Source organism: Cuculus canorus, chromosome 6 (genome assembly GCF_017976375.1).
Source record: "Cuculus canorus isolate bCucCan1 chromosome 6, bCucCan1.pri, whole genome shotgun sequence".
NCBI lineage: Eukaryota > Metazoa > Chordata > Aves > Cuculiformes > Cuculidae > Cuculus > Cuculus canorus.
Window position 1 is genome coordinate 10,518,994 of NC_071406.1, and position 22,552 is coordinate 10,541,545.

At 42.4% G+C, this 22,552-nt stretch overlaps 2 protein-coding genes across 5 annotated transcripts; one reads left to right on the plus strand and one right to left on the minus strand.

Annotated features, from left to right (window-relative positions):
- Nucleotides 1-227: 227 nt before the first annotated feature.
- PARP9 (poly(ADP-ribose) polymerase family member 9) lies at nucleotides 228-13,328 on the minus strand. Of its 4 annotated transcripts, none has more exons than XM_054070238.1 (10): nucleotides 13,195-13,328; nucleotides 11,477-11,648; nucleotides 8,627-9,459; nucleotides 7,002-7,214; nucleotides 6,697-6,915; nucleotides 5,433-5,505; nucleotides 4,610-4,984; nucleotides 3,793-3,941; nucleotides 2,286-2,454; nucleotides 228-1,137 (listed from the first exon to the last, which is right to left on the minus strand). In XM_054070238.1, exons 3-10 carry the CDS (start codon nucleotides 9,449-9,451, stop codon nucleotides 830-832), a joined length of 2,331 nt encoding a protein of 776 aa, XP_053926213.1. In that variant the 5' UTR covers nucleotides 9,452-9,459; nucleotides 11,477-11,648; nucleotides 13,195-13,328; the 3' UTR covers nucleotides 228-829. The 4 variants fall into 4 exon arrangements, with proteins under 4 accessions (XP_053926213.1, XP_053926212.1, XP_053926214.1 ...); XM_054070237.1 differs by lacking the exon at nucleotides 13,195-13,328 and adding an exon at nucleotides 12,931-13,069; XM_054070239.1 differs by lacking the exon at nucleotides 13,195-13,328 and adding an exon at nucleotides 12,931-13,069 and having other exon boundaries at nucleotides 11,396-11,648.
- On the plus strand, nucleotides 13,299-21,396 carry DTX3L (deltex E3 ubiquitin ligase 3L). Its single transcript, XM_054070241.1, has 5 exons — nucleotides 13,299-13,468; nucleotides 14,401-14,606; nucleotides 16,708-18,249; nucleotides 18,954-19,171; nucleotides 20,271-21,396. Exons 1-5 carry the CDS (start codon nucleotides 13,300-13,302, stop codon nucleotides 20,338-20,340), a joined length of 2,205 nt encoding a protein of 734 aa, XP_053926216.1. The 5' UTR covers nucleotide 13,299; the 3' UTR covers nucleotides 20,341-21,396.
- The last annotated feature ends 1,156 nt before the right edge of the window (nucleotides 21,397-22,552 follow it).

The window sequence follows — 22,552 nt, forward strand, 5'->3', positions numbered from 1 at the left end:
GGTCACCGCAGAAGCAATGTGGGGATATCTACAGTTGACACTGTAATCTTTAAAGATATTAGTAAAGGTAGATTAATTGCAGAGCAATTTCAAGCTGTAGCTTGAACCAATTCTCTACTATTTTGTTGCCTTGCAAAGAGATCGAATGCTGCTGAGGAATCTGAAGCTCAAATCCAGTCCAAGTCAAGTTCTTAAGACTATGAAAAAAATAACAGGTTGGCTGACCGTGTCATTCATGCTTTTTATTTTGAATGCAGGTATCTACAATGCTCAGAATCTATTAACTAGTACAAACCATAACAGCAACTACCATTAGAAATCATGAAATTCTGCCTTATATTTGTCCTAACTGTGTGTGTTTATTAGCATGTCCCTAAAGTGGGAATCAGCTTTCACCTGATACCTTCACCTAGTTAAGTCAAAAGAACATCTAAGAAGCAAAGACACAAGAAGATTTCTTGGTTGTCACTAATGTATGCGCTGTCTCAGATTAAGAAAATGTAGTGGAAGAATGAAAACCTATGCAAACATCAAGTGTATAGTCGCATGCGCAGAACACGTTAAGGCATTAAGTAAATGACCAGATAAATGTTAAACCGTATTTTGTGATATTTTCCTTTCCATATGCCATTATTTTGTTCTAATCTCCCTAAGGTATTGAATTACATTTTTGTTCACGGATGTTTCGGAGCACTTTGCACAAGGCATTTTGGTCACAGCAAGTTACAAGGTAAAGCATCCTCTTAAAAATCTACTAGACTTTGTTCTGAGAGGTCTTCCCAGTAGCTACCGTTCTGGTTGATTCTTACTCAGGATGATGCTGGTTCCCTCAGGGGGCCATATACTTCTCCCTCACTTGGGAACATGTCAACAAATACAGTGGAAGGGCCCCAACACTGTTGAAAATGACAAAGGTGTCAGGATTGTTTACATCGTCTACTAAACTGTCATAGAACTCAGTGGCATCCCCCTCCACTGCCGGTGGCATGATGTAAGACTGCTTGCCTTCAGTGTACAACCCTGTTAGTACTTCAGCCTCGAACACGTACAGTTTAGAGTCTGTTTCCCACATATCTTTAGCCTTGATTAGGCTTTTTGGGTTCCGTTTAAAGTAGATGCCCGCTCCATATTTTTGTTCTGGAAAAGGAAAGAAAAAAATAAGCTTTTAGCAACTGTTTCTTTTGAGGTGGTAGTACAAAGAGACTGCTTCAGTATTACGTGTTATGTTACTGCTCAGTGTGTGCCATCCTTTTGGAAGTAAATTTGCCTTAAGTGGCTTTCATGCAAGCACTGACCTCCCATTGAAATTGGGAGCAATAACTGCTGATGGCAGATTTAGCTGCTGCTTCACTGGTGACCGTTCAGATTCAGCTTTTAATCCAGTGACAGGAGCATCAAAGTACAATGCATTTATATAAACACTTGTGTCATCACATACTAGGGTCTCAAATAAGCCCCAGGAGGAGGTAACTACAAAAAAACCCTTTGGGATTTATAAGGAGGATGCTATATAAAATGCTATTACAGTACACATGGAAAAATGCAAAGAAATGAAATGGACCTTAATCCTATTTATTACTTTGAAAGTGTGAGAATGTGCCATGCACACTGCATGGACAAAGTTAGGCAATTCACTTTTTGAACAGTTTGTTGTCTGAAATCACAATTCTGCATTTAACAAGCAAAATATCACACTCTTCACCTACTGCAGGATGAAGCGCTAAATGCTTTTTGTTTCCGTTTCTGAAAACATCTGTCCACTACAATACTTCATAGGCACCACAGCTTCCTTCCCAAGTTTGCTCTAGTTTGAATGGCAGTTTGCTCAGCTCAGTGACATTTACCTGCTGTCTCTGATCGCACCTGATCTGAGCAGGGGGTTAGCTTGGATGACTTTTCACAGGTACCTTCGCAATTCTTTGAACATGCTTTAAAGCATCAGAGCTGCTGAATGTGTGTTTGCAGCAATTAAATAAGGATTTTTACTTTCTTCAGAAAGTGATGCCACAAAATAAACCCCACGCTTAGCATTATGCATATATTAACAATTCTGACAACAGTGTCAGGGTGGAGTGTATGCTAGAATCCAGGCTTATCCTCCCAGAGCCTTACTGACTCCACAGTATCATGAAGGAAACACAGGAAAATCTTACTGTAGACAAAAAAAGTAAGCTCATATGACTCTAAATGCAGGTAAGAAACCTGTTTAGGAATGCCATTTTTTTTCTGATTGTAATCCAACTTTAGTAGTCAGTCAATGTTCATTAGCCAAAGCAAATTATTACCTATTGGTGGAGAATACATCCTGTGGAATCCAGTTTGGCACACTGAGCTACAGAACTGAGCAGGAACTTCTTGGTATAACTTTTGGGTTATTTTGAAGGTACCTGCTTTTCCTTCTTTTTTCATTTGTTGGAATGCAGCAGATAAAAGATGATTATTTATCTTTTCAATCTGTAACATAAATAATAGCGTAGTTTAAGCAAGCAGAGAACAATATCCATGAAATCCATGAGTGCTCTTGTTCAGGCTATGTTCTTCGATGTAAGAACCTTTGATTTAGCTTATATGCATTGACTGCGTAGCAGATAAGGTATCTGAAGTGTGCGGCTGATCCACGGGAAAAGAACCATGCCACTGTCCCAGGCCTCTCATTGAAATCAGTGGGAATATATCCTAGTGGGCTTGAGTTGTGCTGAACAGACTGAGTATCAACCACCGTGCGAGTGCTCATTGCCTAATCTTGTGAAGAACTGCAGGTGTCCCGCAAGGTGTGGAGAACCTCGGCCCTTGCTGGTCAAAGCTTTACAGCTCTCAGGGGAAAAAAAGTGTCCACAGATAAGAAAGCATTTATGTTAGCTTGCATGTCAAAAGCATGGCTGCATGCAGTGTCACACCACACAACTTCAGGTGGACTGGCTAAGCTGCAGCTTTTGCTGGCATTCCTGACTCCACCAGCGGGACAGGCACAGTCCTGTCAGTACCAGCAACGCACTCACACCAGCCTACCGACTGCTCAGCTAAAAACAAGAAGCTGCTGAGGCTGACTCTCTTAAAAGTTAGTTAACTGAGCTATGACCGATTCTCAGCGCAGCATTGTTTTCAATTCTGATGTAGCTTTTGTGCTGAGATTTAACAAAGTCTTTAGTTCTTCAGATCAAGAAGCACTTGCTTTCATCAGGTTGGTATTTGCTATTATTTCTGTTAAATACCTTTCTTGTATGAAAGGTGGTTCGGGACGTGGCAGTCTGGTTTCCAGTCAGTCACCTACCATTACTACCGGGCACACAAATCCCTGTTTACAACCCTCTGTATTTCTCTGCATTGCACAGCCTCATCCTCCTGCTGTTCAGTAAAGCCCTGATACCCAAGCAAGATCCCAACTTCAACACACTACCAATCAGATCATAACTCTGACAAATGCAGTTGCTAATTTTTGGTGTCAAGCTCACAAGAAGAAAACAGAGACACTGCATTAGTGTCCTGGAATATTGTACTCGTTCTAATGTAGCAATCTCAAATTTCTCTAGAGGAACATTTGGAGCATGAAGTAAGAGGCAGAATATACAGTACGGTTAAAAAGACTTTGCAGAATTTAACCACACTTTTTGAGTGATTATTGGCATTATGTTCAGAGTAAAGACTACATCTACTTTAAGGATTAGGCTGATTTGATCTTACTTTTTAAAAGCAATGTATTGAAATAATTCCTCTTCATTTTTAAAGCATTTGTTATATGTTAGTTCAAATATATCACTGGAAATTTAGTTTTTCCATGAATGCTCTTTTTACCCTCAGTACGTGAAGCCCAGCTTCTTCAAACTGTTTCTGTCGGTCTTTAAACTCAAGAAGGTGCGGTTCCACCAGTGAAATCTCAAAGCATTTAGTAGTATTTGTCTTGTGAAGGTGTCCTTCTGAAAGCTGACCTGCATCTGACTGACCTGGATACAAATAGGAGAGTAAAATTTTCATTATATTATGATATCTGAAGCACAGGCAAGGAGAAGGGATCCAATACTTCACTTTGGTAGTTTAGCTACAAACAAAGAATATTAAACATTTGCCAAAGTAATGCCAGAGGACTAATGCATATATATTCATTTATTAATTTTTTTTTTACATTTATTAAAGAAACCAGAGAGGGAATCACCACCAGTTCTATGAGCTATTAATGAAAGTCAAGGGCTCTGCAGAACAAGTCCATTGGTGAGTTCTGCGCCGGTGGTCCAGCTGTAGCCAGCTAAGGAGATTAGCAAAGGTATGTGTTAATTAATTAAGTGCAAATTTTGTAAATCTCCAGAGGCCAGGTTTTAAAGTTAAGCTGTCCTGGGGGAAGGCAGCATTACAGCTGGTTGTACAGCAACAGCCAGCACCTCTATAACATGTGCCCTACTGGGAATGTTGCCAAGTGAGTAACCAAAGCTAACAAATGGTCATTCAGGGGCTCATATGATAAAGGTACAATGACATGAGTAATTAAAGCAACGCTCAATATGTGTGTGACCTGAATACACCTCTGTCCACGCTCTGCAATACACAGATATATGGTGCTTCATATTTGACCTTATTTAGGCACTTATTTACTTAGTCACTTACTTACTTTACATACCCATTAAGTACAGCAGTTCCCCTTGTGTGACTGTAGTCTTCTCTTGCATACAAAGCAGTATTTTTTCAGTTGTGAGTACTGCATCAATCACAGCTTCAGGAGGGCCCTGAAATTTCAGTCTTGCTTTACCACCTCTCACTTCTTCTGATACACATACACCAGAATGCTGCTTCTGAGACAGTTGTGCAAACTCGTTTTTACCAAAGCTAAAAATATAGTTGTTTTCAATAACAGCACATCGTCTTTCCTGAATTTGTACCACACTTTGGATCCATGATTCTGCTGCTTCCAATGCTGTATCTCTGTCCCCTTTAAGTTCAATGGCTAGTTCATTGTTAGCAGACTCTTTTACGCTTTGACTGCTTGACGCTGTGCCTGGAAGAAAGATTTCTTTTATATAAGTGCATTGGAAGAGTGAAGAGATTTCAAGTGCTGTCACAAATCCCTATAGGTAATCCAAGATGTACAGTGTGAGAAACGTTACTCTTCTGGTATCCTCAAAATAAAAGGAATTAGATACCAGCAGGTAAGCTTTCCAGGAAAAAAAAACCCAACCCATACACATACAGAATTTATTTGCCTTCCACTAAATGACTTCCAGCAAGTCAGGCACTGACGATAATTTTTATGTTTGAAACTCTTAAAGGGAGTACCCATTGCCGTTCCTATTAATGTAAAAATGCAAATCACTCACATATTTTTGCCTTACTCTGTCCCCAAGATACATATGCAAATATTAGGCTCTTTTTAAAGGAATGTGATTTCAGATTCTCATATCTGGAGTGCTCACATACTTTAAATGCCTCTTCTGCGCGTTACTTACTCAAATGATCACTTCTGTTGTAATGCTTTTTTTCCAGTTTGTGTGCTGCCAAATAACATTTTCTCTGGAAAAACTTGAAAGGGAAAAGTTTAAGAGCAGTTTGATATCTCTGTTGTCAACTATGCAATTCATTTCTTCAAATGTCTTATAGATAAGCAGTTTACAGCTGTAGTTACTCCCGCTCCCAAATTCTGAAATTGTTAACAGCTGATATTTGTCAGCTTTTCCCAAAATGTAATTCCTGACACCATCAAATGCATTCCTGTTCTTCTACATTTCCCAAGGAACAACACTTTACACACTGAATGGCACCTTTACCAGCTCCTCGTGGTTGTGGCATATCCAGAACTCATGGAACCACAGTAAATAAAGGTGTTCATTATCTGCAGTTTAATGCTGATGAATCATTCATTTTTAAACCCAGACTATTCCCCTGCCTTTACCCCAAAGCTCCTCTTCATGACCACACATGCAAAGCCTCTGAGCAGTGCTACTCTGCTAGGTAGCAGATTTGCCATCTGGCCAATTGCTTTTCCTTCCTTTTTTCATCAAAAAGAGTTTCTGCTGTGCCCTTATTATCAAGGGATTAAGTGAAGAGCACATAGCCATCACACAGCTTCCTTTAGAGTTTACGGCACTGTTACAGAATATGGATCTAGAATAGTGGAATGGATTGAGTTGGGAGAGACCTTAAAGATCATCCAGTTCCATCCCCCCTCCACCTAAGTCTTGCACCAGTTGAAAGAATGGATGGTTGAAGCTAAATGGGAACAAAAGCAAACTCTGTACTTTTACAATACGTGGCTATCTAAAATCGTGTATTAATCACATTGGCCAGGTGGAAAATGGCACACTGCAGTTGAAATCCTGCTATGTTAGGTCATATAATGTGTCAATAGTGTTTTGCCTTAGGAACTTCATTAAATAAAATAGTTAAATAAATTTCCTGTGGAGGTATAAGCTTATTCTCAGATGAGTTAAGCATAGATACTTTCTTATAAATTTGCTGATAGTCATGGGAATTTCAGAGCTCCCTCCACTTGCTATCAGGCCACAGGGTGAAGATTGGCTTTAGTAAAGAGAAAATTAAGTTTTGTAAGATTAATAATACCTGTTAATGAGATGAATAGTTTCATAAAGGGATCTGCCACTCACAAATGTTATAAGTAGTATGGAATTCAGATTATCTTGATTTGTCATTATCTATGGAATATTTTTACAGTTTGGTATTTTCTTTATTGGTAGTTAACAACAAATTTGTTACCTGATAGGCATCATTGTCATGTGGTTCACAGACAAACAGCACATCCATCCCCTTCTCAGGGTATGCCTTGGCAAAATTTAAAACCTCTTCGATCATGACCTCTGCCACTGTATCAGCTGGCAGGTTTAATGACCACACCTCGCTTCCTGGAAAGGAAACTGAGGGAGACTGCCAGTCCTTTAAATAATACAGGCATTTTGCCACTGTAGCTTTTAATTCCTGCAGGAAAAACAAGTGTTTTAGTCCTCGCATCATTCAACATGAAAATCAATTAAAATCCACTCTAAGCGATCAACACCTCGCACCTTCTGGTGGTACGGCAGCCATACAATGTGCAGTAAAATCTTACAGGGCAGATTATACCCTCCTGTTACTATGACGTCCTTGTAAGTTGAAGAATGTCTAAGATGAGACTTAAGTGTATCCCAAAGAGCTGAATCCACTTTCTGCAGCAGCTTTCTTGAAACTGGAGAGTAAGGCTCGCCATTCACAGACACAAAATTAACAACAGCTGTAGTCTGGAAGAAAAGAGTGCAAAATTTCAGTATACTCCAAGTTTACTATTTGCAAGCTTTGCTACTATAAAGAACGCTTTTCCTAGGAGCAGTTCCCTTATAAAAACCTGCCTGCTGCAGACCAGCTCTTTGAAAGGTTCTTTTACTAAGGGCAGCACTGGAACACATTGATGTATGCACCATCTTGTGGCAGTAAATGCATACATTTTTTTTCAGAAGCGATCAGCGTGCATAAGATCTGTTCAAGTCATCAGAATTATTATCACAGCTATAGAAGTGACCCATATGTGCCTCATCAAATGCAATCCCACAGTCAGTTATCAATGAGAAGGAGAGAACCATGGCTATGTCTGTTATCCCAGCTCACACAGATGCTATCCATGTTAGGGTAGCAAGTGTTTATCACCAAACTGGCATGGTCAGTGCACACAGGGGAGCTGCAAAAATACGGTTGCTTCCAGTTCCCAGAGGAAACAGCAGATTCCCATAGGTCTTCTGTATTTCAAATTAAATATGTAAAATGCAAAAAAAAATTTGTTTACAGAACGCTGATAACAGTAGTAATTGTTCTAACTTTAATTGTTGAAGATTATCTAAATACACAAGATTTTGGAGCATATTTTCCTCAAAGTCTTGAAGGCATATGGTATCTTTCAGTGCTGTAGAACTGGTTAATAAAATTCCCCACACTGTGAACTTTGTGATCCTTTGCTCTCACTTCAAAAAAATGAACCTCCTATTCAATTAGGATACTTCTTTAAAATAAAAGTTATTCTTGTTTTTTAAGATACAGTGTTTACTAAAAGCAAATGCCATTCCTGTGATGTAGCTTCCAGACTAAGAGGTCTGTTGGATAACTATCACCAAGCTCATATATTTTGCATCAGATGCTCTAGCTAAAAAAAGTTAAATGAATCAGTTTAAATGATGCACTGTTTAAAGGCAAGGAGCACAACATCTATATAAGTTATTTTCAGCTGTTTCAGTGTTTGCTGAATAAATCCAGCAGTGGCACTTACAAGAACATAAACTATAGGAAAAAAAACCAAGGAAAAATAAAATTAGACTTCTAGGGAATATACGATAAAATGTGAACTCCCATAATATTATAACAAGAAGATCAATGTTAACATAGGGATATATTATTATTAATCGTCCAATCTTTGGCTGCTTCCTATAATACCACAACACAATGTATAGAAAAAAGAAACAAAAATGTTCTAATGTTTAGTACCCATTTAGGAAAAAAGCCAACTGCTTGCTGCTATAATTGATTTACCGTTTGTAAATTCTCTCAGGCAGAGAAGGTGACTAATTAGCGAACCAATACAATATATGTTCTAAACTTGTGGGCTCCAAATCCAACAAAGACTTGGAGACAACTCCATGTGCAACATATTACAGGACAGGCTTACCTTCTGCTCTTCAAGGAGTCCTCTTACTACGTACAAGCGAATGCCTCCATGTTTGATAGAAGCTAAAGTCTGGCCTGGTGATGCTGAAAGAGTCTCCTGAGGTGAACAGTTATCAACCAGGAATTTTTCACAGGCCATCTTCATTTCTGCAACTGTAGGCTCATTAATGTTCACCAGGCGGATTTCCCTCAGACAGCTTGGTGGACTTGCCTCAACAAATTCCTTTATAGCCATCACAATCACTTGAGCACACAGACTGAGCGGGAATCCAAAAGTACCTGAACTCACTGCTGGGATAGCTACAGACCTTATAGTATTTTCTGGAGCACTAACGTACATCAGAACATTCACAATAACTTCCTTAAGTAGGTCACAACATCTTTCCTTTTCATAAATGTTCCACTTTGGACCAACTGCATGAATAATTTTCTTACAAGGCAGCTTCCCTCCACTTGTCACTGCTATCTTGCCAGTTGTGACTCTTCCATAGTTTTGAATATAAAGATTGCTTTGCTCTTGTATTTCTGGCCCTCCAGCTTTCACAAGGGCTAATGCAAGGCCTCCTTTATGATCTAGATATTCATCAGCTGCATTCACCAAAGCATCAGCCTTGTGTCTGGTGAGATCATCCTTACAAACACAAATGTTGACTCCCTGCTTTAGTTTTTTCCTGTATACTTCAACAGTGCACTTTGTACTTTTAAAGGTCAATGTGCAACCAAACTTTTTGCAAATGAGACTACTTAGGCAGTCCTCTCTTCTCTTAAGAACTTCATAGGCATCTTTATTGATGGGGATCATCAAGCTGTTGTCAGCCATCACCATGCTTGGCCCTAGGATAAAGAATAATATAAAGTGAAATCCAAGACACTACTGTCAAAACATTGCCTTTTATATATAGAAGTGTGGTTTATAGCTTTCAATTTTATCCTACTGTTGTTATATACTATATTTGTAGGCACAGTCTGATTCTCTCTTCTCTCCTTTCCACAGGCTTAGAATGCTCAACTAAGCAAAGAAATCAAGGCATTGAGTGTTGTTCATTATGTTCAAATTAACCTCCCCATGTAGTAACTCCTTTCCCACCTTTCCTCAAGACCTTCTCTTTCCTTCCAATACCTTATGAATCACAGGAAAGTGAAAAGTTCAAGCACACTCTGCTGGCTTAACATATTTGGATTCTGAGAAACAGTATTATGCTGTCCATGTTTCCCATAAGCCTGTGAATACTTTGAGTTTCATCTTTCCCATCAACAACCAGCGCCCTTCCTGTAACGGAACACAGGCCATGGGAGTGGCCAGCTGCTGATCAGTGTCCTCAAACAGACCACACACCCTCCTGCGAAGCAGTCTGTTTTCTGATTCTCTTCTTACGACCCAGCAGATGTCAGACCTGGTAAAATATTCCCTGAGCCCCGAAACAGCTGGCTCAGAGTCCTTTCAGCAGAGGGATTACCAGCATATGGCCTGTAGGTCCCTGGGGTAAATACTTTTTCCTTAGAAGCAGCCGAAGGCTTCTCTTTCCCTATACTTCCTCCAAAGGCACTAAAAGATGACAACAATATCACTGAGCCTGTGGTGACTTGAGGGCTTAAGTTTGTGAGTTTACCTGAGAAGGAAGCTTGGTTAAGATGTGTCTCCTGCTGCTCAATCTTCCCTCACTCTCTTTTCTACTGTTTATTCTCCCACCATTAGGCTGACAAGACCATTGTCAGGGACATATTCTTAAATGAATCAATGACATAATCTGAATTTAAAACCTCCCAAGCCAAACCACAAAATTTGAGTTAGAGCACCAACCTCAAAGTCTGATGCAGCAGCACAACTGAATTGGCTGAGAATAAATGGTGAGAAGGAAGAAAATGGTACAGATAAGTACAAGAGGAATGTCTTTGAAATGGATGCCGTTACAGGGCTTTGTTGTGATGCTGCGCTGCATTTGCCACTAAAACTCCAGCTGAGAAGCCAAAAGTGAAAAGCAACGCCATAATCAGTGCTTCAAAATGCTTACAAAAGCAGAAAACACCATTTCTCCCCCTCTGAACTTGTTTTGCTGAGAGGGCCGAAGCCTGCCTCTGCCCTCTCCCGGACATTCTTGGCATGTTGTTACTGATTTCCAGCAAGGTCCAAGGGCGATTACCCCAGGTGTTTGCAGAGTCAGCGACACACAGCCACATCCACAAAGGAAAACTTGCTGATGCATTCCTTTAACCGTGCCACAGAAATCTTATGCTGAACTTTGTCTCTAGTCTATGTCTCTTCTTTGGTCTGCGCTTAAAACCCACAAGCAAGTTCCTTCTTGGTAAGGAACTTACAAATTCAGAAGGGCTTTTTAAACCACTTTTTTTACCAAAATAATGCTAACGAGTGGGGCAGGTTTTGTATTATCTCTATGGCCATGCAGCTCTCTCCTGGCAGATGTCAGCAGTACCATATGCAGTAGTTGTGCTAATTAGTGTAAATCAATTCATACAAGTTTAATCAAACTTTCCTCCTGGGCATGCTAACTGCTTGTAAAAAGAGTGTAACGCTTCACACTTATAAGGCATTCACACTGATTCATCAAAATAGTGTCTTACTTTTAGAGGAAAAATGAAAGCAAATGCTGTTGAAGTAATCAATAACATTGATTCATAACCATAACCAATTTATACATTTCAGCTCGCTGTTGGCTATCCCACGTCAATGCTTTCCAGTTTGCTGGCTGTAGCGTCAATGTCCAACTGAAATACAGGAACGGGCTTTGTGAAGGGCTAAGTGATGGCTTACCTGAACTGCTCCTCTCATTTGAGCTCTCTGGATTGTAACTCTATGGTGAAAACCCAAGTAAGCCAAAACACATGCTACTACCTGTCGGGCTGTGCTCCTACAGTGCGAATCCTGTTGCAAACAGCACCGGCAGCACCACCTTTTCAGACACCAGTGTGAATTTTCTAATATCTCAAATGCTGCTCAGAGCTGAAATCACAGTAAACAGATGCTGTGGGCAAAGCCACCGCAGCTTCCTCCAGCTCCAGCGGGCCTGCAGGTGGGGAGAAGCAGGAAAACACAAAATCACTAAGTTGGAAAAGACCTTTGAGATCATCAAGCCCAACCATACCTGTCCACTCCTAAATCATATCCCTAAGGATTTCATCTACCTGTCTTTAAAACACCTCCAGGGATGGTGACTCAACAACCTCCCTGGGCAGCCTCTAACAGTGCCCTATAATCCTTTTGGTGAAGAAATTTTTCCTAATGTCTAATCTGAACGTCCCCTGGTGCAACTTGAGGCCATTTCCTCTCATCCTATCACTTGGGAGAAGAGACCAACACCCATCTCGCTACAGCCTCCTTTCCAGCAGTTGTAGACAGTGACGAGGTCTCCCCTCAGCCTCCTTTTCTGCAGGCTAAACAACCCCAGGTCCCTCAGCCGCTCCTCATAAGACTTGTTCTCCAGACCCTTCACCAGCTTCGTTGCTTTTCTCTGGACACGCTCCAGGACCTCAATGTCTTTCTTGTAGCGAGAGGCCCAGAACTAAACACAATATTCGAGGTGCGGTCTCACCAGTGCCGAGTACAGGGGCAGAATAACCTCCCTGGACCTGCTGGACACACCATTTCTGATCCAAGCCAAGATGCCATTGGCTTTCTTGGCCACCTGGGCACACTGCTGGCTCATGTTTAGCTGCTGTCAACCAACACCCCCAGGTCCTTCTCCTCCGGGCAGCTCTCCAGCCACTCTTCCCATGGTCTGTAGTGCTGCACGAGGTTGTTGTGCCCCAAGTGCAGGACTTGGCACTTGGCCTTGTTGAACCTCATCCCGTTGGTCTCAGCTGATCGATCCATCCTGTTCAGATCCCTTTGCAGAGGGAGATCGACACTTCCTCCCAACTTAGTGTCATCTGTGAACTTCCTGAAGGTACATTCAATCCCTTCATCCAGATCATTGATAAAGATATTCTTCGCCATGAGGGTGGTGAGGCACTGGCACAGGTTGCCCAGGGAAGTTTTGGATGCACAATCCCTGGAAGCATTCAAGGCCAGGTTGGATGGGGCTTGGAGCAGCCTGGTCCGGTGGGAGATGTCTGAGGTTGGCACTGGATGGGCCTTAAGATTGCTTCCAACCCAAACCATTCTCCGATTCTACGATATTGAACAGAACAGGACCCAGTACTGAACCCGGGGAGCACTGAACGGGACCCGCTGGCGTCCGGAGGGATGCTTTATCCCGAGATAGACGTATGCTTTTACCCCGAGCGCCCGGACAGAGAACAGCGCTCCCCAACCGAGCCCGGCCCAGCGCGGGGCGGCCCCGCTCTTACCGCGATCGGCGGCGGCCACCGGCGCTCACGGCTGCCTCTCCGCGCCGGGACTGCAGCGGGGACCGGGACCGGGAGCTGGGAGAGGGACCGGGAGCGGGGATCGGGAACTGCAGCGGGGACCGAGACCGGGAGCGGGCCCGGGAGCTGCAGCGGGGACCGGGACCGACAGCTGGGAGGTGCGGCGGAAGCTGCAACGGGGAGCGGGAGCTGAGACTGGGACCGGGAGCTGGAGCAGGGAGCGGCAGCGGGAGCTGGAACCGATACCGGTAGCTGGATCGAGAGCTGGATCCGGGTGCTGGAGCAGGAGCTGGATCCGGGAGCGGCGGGCGGGTCGGGAAGCGAAAGCGAAAGCGGGTCTGCGCGGGGACGATGGCGTCGCTGCTGGTGCGGCTCAGCCCCGCGCCCGGCGCCGGCGAGAAGCCCATCCTCAAGCTCCAGAGCTACTTCCAGTCCGGGAAGCGCTCGGGGGGAGGCGAGTGCGAGGTGCGGAGGGGACCCGAGCCCGGAACGTACTGGGTGGACTTCCAGCAGCAGCGAGGTACGGCCGGGGGCGGGGAGCGGGGCTCGGGAGCTTAGGGCGCAGCTCGGAGTTCAGGGGCTCGGGAACTCGGCGGCTTGGTGGCTCGGGAGTCCAGGGGCTCAGGCCTCGGGAATTCAGGGGCTCAGGAATTGGGAACTTGGGGGCTTGGTGGCTCGGGAATTTAGGGGCTCGGCTGCTGCTGGTGCAGAGGGGTGAGGAATGAAAGCGCCCCACGGAGCTGCCCCCCAGCCTGAGGGGTCTGCCCGGGACCTCATCCTGCACCCCTGGGCAGGGCAAAGCCATCTCGGTGGGCGCTCGCAGCCCTCGAGCTTTCGGGCAGCTTATAGAACCATGGAATGGTTTGGGTTGGAATGGACCGTGCAGGTCATCTAGTCCAACTTCCCTGCAGCGAGCAGGGACATCCTCAACTCAAACAGGTTGCTCAGACCCCCATCCAACCTGACCTTGTGTGCTTCCAGGTATCCACCCCTCTGGGCAACCTGTTCCTGTGTTTCACCACACCTAGTGTGAAAAAATTCTTTCTAATATCTTAGTCTAAACTTCTCTTCTTGTAGTTTAAAACCATTACCCCTTGTCCTATTGCTACAGGCCCTGCTAAAAAGTTTTTCCCTATCTTTTTTATAAGCCCGCTGAGTATTGAAAGGCCACAATAAGGTCTCCTTGGAGTCTTCTCTTCTCCAGGCTGAAAAACACGAACTCTCTCAGCCCCTCTTCACAGGGCAGGTGTTCCAGGCCTTTGATCATTGAGCCTACGCTGAGGGCTCCAGAGCTGGACACAGTATTCTGGGTGTAGTCTCACCAGAGCAGAGTAGGGGGGCAGAGTCCCCTCCCTCAAGCTGCTGGCCATCCTTCTTTTGATGCAGCTCACAGCTGGCGTTCGTGGCCGCAAGCTTTATCAGACTTATCTGCCTATTCCCATATTACTGCAGATAAGAAGAATGTGGAATCCCGCACAGATCATGTCTTGGAAATTGGTGCCAGACACCTGAAGATAGTTATCCTGCCAGGAGAAGGGGACTTGAGCAAGAGCCGGGCCTCCCCCAGCTACTCCGTCGCTTCCAGCTCTTCCCCGCCTCAGCAAGAGCAGCCAGCAGCCAAAGGCCACGGAGATGCAGAAAGAGACATTACCAAAAAGGTATGTCAGGAAAAGTGGCAACAGGCAGTGTCACAAACCTGTCCCGCTTCTCATTCCACGAGTCCCTTGCGTCGCTTTGGTTTGCACTTCAATATTTCCTGCCAAGCAAATGTCATTCATGTTGTCTTAGTCAACAAAACAGGGGCAACGAGCAACTTCTGAGTGCTTGACCACAGGTCATCCACATGTATTAGCCTTTTCCCCTCATTATCAGGACCAGGAGGTCCTGTGCATCATGCAGACAAAACAAGTAGATTTCTTCTTTCCCTCCCTGTTCTGCTCAAGGTTCCTGGGCACCAGGTTGATTACTCCCCTCCTCACTGTCTTTGAAGGTCCCAGGCATCCCACCAATCAGGTGGATCATCCGCAGGCAGCATGTTCTCCAGTGTGGCCTCAGCACATGCCAACTGCTACTCCCTGGAGTGGCAGCCTGGCAGGTTTCAGAGATATTATGCAACAAGGACTGCTCCCAAAAGGTGGAAGAATTGTATTAGCCTATCCATTCTTGCTGCGCAGACCTCCAACACTATTTCATCATATTTTGCACCTCCAAACAGCCCTAATTACTTCTATTCCTTACCTCAGTGTTAAATAAACGTACTCTGATAGGATGTAGCACAGCAAACAATGTTTCAGACGCTTTGAACCAGAGCTATGCGGAAAATTACAGCTGTGTGTTGGGCACATGGGGTAGGGCCAGACTACATGTTGCACACTGTGACTCTACTCTGACATTGACACCTCGCCCAGAGGGTCTACACTGTTCTGTATAGTAGCATAGATGTAGCTTTTAAGGTGCAGCATGTGCTGATGTTGTGGTTATCTGACATCTGTAGCAGTATGCTGCGAATTTCCCTGTCCTTCTGTCTGTGCGAAGTAGAGATGTGAACGTGTTTGTTACTATTTCTCAGAGTCCTGTTCTCTGCCTTAAACCTGAGTTACTGTGGTTTGGGAATTTTTGAAAAAAAAAAAATAAGAGGAAACTAGAAAGTCTAATATAATTAAAGAACAATGTGATATAACTTATATGTGCTGTTAAAATATGTTGTGTCTCTGTCACCCAACACTAAAGAGACAGAGAGATTCTTTTGGGGATCCGTGGCAGAATGGTGGTGGCACTATGTTGTAGTTACAGTTAAAGCTTTAACTTTGTTTTTAACAGGATTTCCATAGAATTAACGATCAGAATAACACCGGATTTCTACAAGCAGGTTCAGCGTAGCAGAATTTTATAAGTAGCACAGCACCGAATTTTATAGCACAGCTCAGCCTGTGTTTTTTAATCATCTGGACCCTCTGTAGGTCATATCAAATAGTAATACTTGGCTCGCTGCATCAATACGACAATCATAATCCAGACTTGAAAAACATGTAAAAGAATACGAGTCATTCAGTCAGTCCTTGGAGGAAGCAGAGGATGGTGGAGGTGTCCCTGGCCACCAGTGGATCACGGATCTCATTGTCCAGCAGCAGCTATGGTCCAGGATCATGCCTAGGACTTCTAACTGCTTGTTTTTGTAGACAGTGCTCTGCAGGCAGTTCTGCTTCCCTGTTCTGTGATGGGCTCATCACTACCTGATTGTTTGGATGCCTGAGACCTTCGAGGACAGTGAGAAGGGCAGTAATCAGCCTAGTGCCCAGGAACCTTGAGCACGACAGGGAGGGGAAGAAGAAATCTGCTTGCTTTGTCTGCATGGCCCCTTCAGGGCCTGATAATAGGGGGAAAAGAGACCAATGTGTGACCAGCTTCGTCACAGAAAATGGCCATGAGCCTTCTAAAAAGGTGTTCACATCACCAGGGGTCAGGAGAAGACATAATGGTCACGGTCTCAAACTAAGCAGCAAAGCTGTTGTCTTTGTTCCTGCAATGCTGATGTTAACAGATTTCATATCTGCTGCTGACTCTGAAGCAGATCGCTTTACTTACACATGTGTAAGGTCAGTATACATGACATGAAAGAAACACTGTGTGGAAATGTGCCTATAGAAATCTGACCCTGCTGAGACATGTAGAGGTTTTTCTTACTCAAGATACAGAAGCAGCAAGCAGAGAACCTCAGAAAAAAAACCTATTACTGATGTCTTCTTGTCTTCTCTTTAGATATTTCTTACAGTATCTGCAACTTTGAATACCAGCATGTTCACTGAACAGCAAAGGGATAAAGTTACCATTATATGTCCGAATTTAAAAAGAGAAAGAAATCCTGATGTTGATGGCGCTGAGAAATTAATGGGAGATTTTACAGATATTGAAAAAGCTTATCACTACTTTAAGGATATCCTTCAAGGCAATGCCCCAAACCATGATTATTCACATTCTGAAAGTAAGAAGAGTTTGGAAGATGAAAATGGTCTGAATACTGATGATATGAATGAGTTTACAGTTCTGTCAGCTCTATATGAATATTTCAATCATACCTGCAAGGAAGAAATCAAAACATTACGTGAAAGGTTTGGAGTGTGCATAAGAAGTAAAGATCGCTATGATGGAAATACATCAGTGTGCTTCACTTCTGATAAAAGTCCTGCATCAATACAAAAAGCTAATGATTTTTTTATCAGGACTTTTCAGAAAAAGATAAAAGATCTGAAACAGGAAAAAATTCCCATAACAAACAGTTATACATTAAATGAGACAATAGTGGAATTAAATTCTAGGTTTACTAATCTTCTTGCCAAAGAAGAAGGGAATCAATTGCTACTCCGTGGTCCAGCGAGTGAGATTGCAGCTGCCAAAAAATTTCTAGCTGGGGAAGATGAGAACAGACAAGCTGAAAAGAATATGAAAATATCATCTGAACTGTACAAATACAGAAATGGAATTGAAGTCGATACTTCTGTGTTTAAATTGTTGGAAACAATATTGTCCAAAGAAATTGAAGACATTGCAGACAAATTTGATGTGGTAACAGAAAAGAAAGACGGTTCACATGGCCAGAAGATGCTCATAATATTTAGGCCTAGGACCAAAACTTTTGATATGTCTTCACATGCTACTGAAAGTTTCATCACTGCATTTCAGTACGCCTCTGCAATGTTAAGAGGAAAACGCCTCAGCTCAAAACTTTCAGAAGATCAGAAGAAAAGATTAAATATGGAACTTAATGGAAAACAATTAGAAGATCTGCATGTAAAACTTAAGACAAAGGAAGAGAAAACCATCTTACATGGTTTACCAAACCATCTTTATGCTGCTGAAAAGGACACTATGAGTCTTCTTAATACTGAAGACTCAATACAAAGTGAAAATAAGACACGACTGTCCTCTGATCTCAGCTATCAAGAAGCTACAGGAGTGTCTGAGAAGAAATACAGTGGCACACAAAAGAATGATGTTTCTTCTGAAGGACAGGCTAAGGCAAAGACAGAAGAAGACGATAAAGATGTGTGTCCTGTTTGCATGGAGGGAATTAAAAATAAAAAAATACTGGAGAAGTGCAATCATGCGTTTTGCAAAAGTTGCATTGACCAGGCCATGACTTACAAGCAAGCTTGTCCTATTTGTAATACTGTCTATGGAAGCATGAAAGGAGACCAACCAGAGGGAATAATGTCAACTAGAACGATTTCTATAGCTCTCCCCGGTTACCCTAATTGTGGTACTATTGTGATTACATATAACATGTGTGCTGGTATTCAAACTGTAAGTATATTTAAAGATTTATAACAGATATTTTTCCCACAACAAAACCAATAGTGAATATAAAATTAACTATTTTTTCATCATTTTAATGCATAACCAGGAGAGACATTTCTTTGTTCTGTGCAGATCTGCAAGTATTTAGATCGGTATTTTGGGGTCTGATTGAGTAATACAGAAGGAATTAGATAGTCATATGGTAGCCCTCCAGGACATAGCTGCCTGGTTTTGATTTGTACACTGGGAATAACTGAACTGAAATCTGTGAAGTGATATAATGTAAACAAAATTTTGTGAGTATAAGGAGGATTCTCTGAGACATTCTGTTAGCTGCCAACCCAATGGACAAAAATGAATGGCTGGCTGGCTCGTAACCTTTCCAGGTGAGAAATCAGCTTGTGCTTAGAGTCATGACTAGGACCGAAAATGGGATAGATTAAAAAGTTGGGTGAGGGATGACATGCATTTGGGGGAGCAAAGAGGAAAACCCAAAAATTAACAATGGATGCATGATTGATGACAAGAAAATGTGAATGAAACTTATATGAAGGAAATTATATTAAAAAACTCAAAATCTGTCATCAGTCCTGCTACATTATTCTGAATTAAAGACAGGATAAAAAGAATCACAAAAGCTGAGGTGTGTAATTTTCACACTTTCAAAGCATTTCTGTTATACAATGTGGTTTTGTTTTTCTACAAAACAGAGCAACCATCCAAACCCAGGAAAACCTTATGGTGCAACTTCTCGAACAGCATATTTACCTGACAATAAGGAAGGGCAAGAAATTCTGCAGCTCCTCAGAAGAGCCTTTAACCAAAAATTGATTTTCACAGTGGGGCAGTCACGTACCACTGGTGCACAAGGTGTTATCACATGGAATGATATTCACCACAAAACTTCCACAATGGGAGGACCCACAAAGTAAGTATTCTTCTCTTTATGTAATTTTATTGCTACTCAGATGTGCCAGAAAGGCTACCCTGGATATTTTCAATATTAAAGCTTTCAGATTTTGTTGCTAACAAAGCGATTATGGAATACTCTAAGGATCCAGGCTTGAATCACCTTTACTAATTTGTACAGTGGGAACAAGGATGAGCTTAGTCTTCTGTTGCCCCTCAGGCCGCTCATTCACCACTGAGTTGTGTGAATGCCTGCTCAGTCAGTAACTACCTGATGAGAAACTACTTCTAGTTCAGGACAGGACAGCAAGCTCTTGATCCCCAGTACTGAGTGGGAGCTGCCTCTGTTGGAGTGAGCTGGGTGAGTCGCAGCACGGCACAGAGCTGAGCCTGCCCAGGTTAACTGCAACGTGAGTCAGTAATTCCTCAGTGTATAATGACCTTCCAGTCAAGTTCACTACATTGTACCCCTTGAGGTCATACAATCGACCTTTCATAAAGGTATGATTAATTACAGGTTGTATCAGTGAACTGTTTGGCTCCTGGAAAAAATCTCACAGGGACAAGAGGGGGGCTTGGAGCAATCCTCTCAAGCTTGTTGCAGCCTTTCAGGGGCAGGTGTCTTCCTGCAAGCTTTAAAGATTGGTGTCTAGATCCTCCTTCCTGGATCATAAAAGAGCAAAAAGCATTTGTTTTCCTTTGTCCCCCACTCTGCCCAAGTGCTCGTCCTAGTTATCCCTTGCTTCACACACAATTTTGGTAGTGCACTAAAAATCCAGAGGTGCCATTATATTCGTGTTTTGAATGCTCACTAAGATGTGCTTCAGGTCTGATTTTTAGAAAACCCGAAGGCCCTGTCATTTTCAAATGAAACTTTGAAAATCAAGTTCTTACTGTCAATTTGGATGATCAAATTCAGCAGCTCCTTACGCTTTTAGCTTTACTCTGTCTGTGCCACCTCTCTGACCTGCAAAATAGGGTCTGTTTCTCTCCAGAGTAAGAAGTCAGTGCATAAAATCTGTGAAGCGTTGTAAGAGATTTTGGTATGAAGGTTCTGCAGAACTGTTGAGTGCTTCGTTGCAGAAGTAGCCCAAATAATTCTTTTCTTCTTCTCCTAGTTTTGGTTACCCTGATCCTGAGTATCTACAGCGGGTTCGATCAGAATTGAAAGCAAAAGGAATTGAATAAAGAAATGTATCAACCATCAATCTGTTAAGCCTAACAACTGAAGATGTAGCAGTTAATTTACTATTCAAGCACTAAGAAGAAAGAAGTTACTTTGTTCAACTGCTGTACTTAAGTCACTTTTCTGTCAGTCAGCTAAGAAAAGTAACCTTTTTTCGTCAAACAGTTTATGTTCTTTTTGCACATCATTTGCTTCCTTGAATGCTTCCCTATATAGAATCATGGAATTATAGAATAGTTTGAGTTAGAAGGAACCTTAAAGATCATAAAGTTCCAACTCCCCTGCCATAGGGAGGTGTAGCCTTTACAGAATTTGGGTCTTGGGACTGCAGCCTCAGTACTTCTTGCGCTTGTCAGATATCAGATTGTGTATCTGATTTTAGCAGTTAATCTGGTCTGCACTTTTTCTTGTGTCTTCAGTCTGACCTCCAAAACTGGTAGATCCACTACTAGCTTTTATTTGACCAAACACTTACTTTACCTTTGTGTTAGTACATCTCTTGTCATGGATAGCATCATGTAACCCATCTGCTGAAAAGCTTTTATGCCACTGTTACAGTATCAGCTATGATAAGGCTGCAATTTTTGTCTTCTTTTCCTTTTCAGGGTAGAAATGTCATTTAGTGTTTTGAGTTTTAAGTATGAAATTAGGATGGATAGTGTATGAAAAGGAACGTGGATGCTGCCCTGTTTTTTTAACTCTGCAGAAGACACTCAGAGCCACGTTGGAGCAGATGGGAAGTAAGAGTGTCTGTGGTCAGGTCTTGATAATGGGGTCCTTGTTCTGTGTCTGCCATTGTGTTTAAGCTTAAATACAACTTTTGAGTCAGCTTTGCAACTATAAAACTATATTCTTCCCTTTGCTTCCAGTATATGGTTTAAATTATATCATAAAGATACTTTGTTGCTACTTTGTGCTGTCTAAATAGCTTGGTAATTACACTTGTGGTGGTGTGAAACAAATAGCTTTCACTTGAAGAAGCCATTAATGTTAGTGAGTTAAGCCATTTTTGTTAGGCTGTTGAATATAATCAATAAATAAAACATGAAAATACCATCTGGTTATTTCTGCCTTCTGTATAGCTTTTTCCTCCTGTTTTGGGTATGTAGAGTTGTATATTTTTTTTCATTTAGCAGGTTCCCAGCAATGCCATGAATTGAGGTAATTTGAACCCCATGCCACCTCCTTTTTTATTTTAAGACCCCTCACTGTGGATAGGCAGTCCTGCTTTACCACCTTGACTTTTAGATTTTTTAGTTTTGGGCAGGGCTTGGTCCAAGTGGGCTAGGATGACTTTGCTACTGTGGTTTTGTTTTATTGTATTTGTTTTCACATTTTACACTATTCCAGTTTCTTCCCTTTTCTAGTGCAGTGTGATACCAATATACTGGTTGTTTCCCAGTGACTTTGTTTTTCTCCACACTGCAGCAAACTGTGAAGGTCAAATCTCCCCAGCCTCCTGCGGTTTCTCGTTTCACTTTCTATTCCAAGAAGCCAGTTCACAGATGCCAGGCCCATATCTGATGACTCACTTGCTCCCGTTTTTTCTGTGACAAAGGGTCTTATGGCTGGGGACATTGGCAAAACACGCAGGAAGAAATAGCTGAGAACTGCAGCCTCCGTGAGGGGAAGTCCTCATCACTCCGCTGGAAATAGCTTGCTGACACATCAGTTTGAGGAAAAGACTCTTCCCTCACAATCCTGCACGATCGTAGAATTATTTCTGGTGGAGAATGATGTAAATGAGTAAATTTACTATGTGTCATGACTTGATGTGGAAGTGTGTCATGGTTTAGCCCCAGCACAGCTAAATTTTGGTGGCTAAGACCGTGCAGTTGGGCTCCTGGATCCCTTCCCCTCCACCCCCAAGGGAAAGGGAGAGGAAAATGAGAGGAAAAATACTTACACATTGGAAACTAAAACTACAGCTTTAATGAGGTAATAATAATAATAATAACACTAGCAATCATGAAAAAAAATAATAAAATATATTTAATAAATAATTTAATAAAATAAATACTAATATATGAGATCATGCCCCCACCCTCGATGACTATATGTCACCACAAATACTGAAGAGCACACATGAGAGAATGGGTCCATGGCTTGGAGGGAGCAGAGCTCAGGAACTGGATTCAAGAATGCGTGGATCTGAGATCAGGAGCAACCAGACAAACGAGGTCCTCACTGGATGTCTGCCATCACAGAAGAAGA

What these genes read in the sequence shown, in the direction of transcription:
- DTX3L (XM_054070241.1), top strand. Translation starts at nt 13,300, where the DNA reads ATGGCGTCGCTGCTGGTGCGGCTCAGCCCCGCGCCCGGCGCCGGCGAG. An exon ending in AAAGAGACATTACCAAAAAG is followed by an intron (nt 14,607 to 16,707) that starts GTATGTCAGGAA and finishes TCTTCTCTTTAG; the next exon opens with ATATTTCTTACAGTATCTGC. An exon ending in TGTGTGCTGGTATTCAAACT is followed by an intron (nt 18,250 to 18,953) that starts GTAAGTATATTT and finishes TCTACAAAACAG; the next exon opens with AGCAACCATCCAAACCCAGG.
- PARP9 (XM_054070238.1), bottom strand. Translation starts at nt 9,451, where the DNA reads ATGGTGATGGCTGACAACAGCTTGATGATCCCCATCAATAAAGATGCC. An exon ending in GGCTGCCGTACCACCAGAAG is followed by an intron (nt 6,916 to 7,001) that starts GTGCGAGGTGTT and finishes TTTTTCCTGCAG; the next exon opens with GAATTAAAAGCTACAGTGGC. An exon ending in GATGTATTCTCCACCAATAG is followed by an intron (nt 1,138 to 2,285) that starts GTAATAATTTGC and finishes TTCCTTTTCCAG; the next exon opens with AACAAAAATATGGAGCGGGC.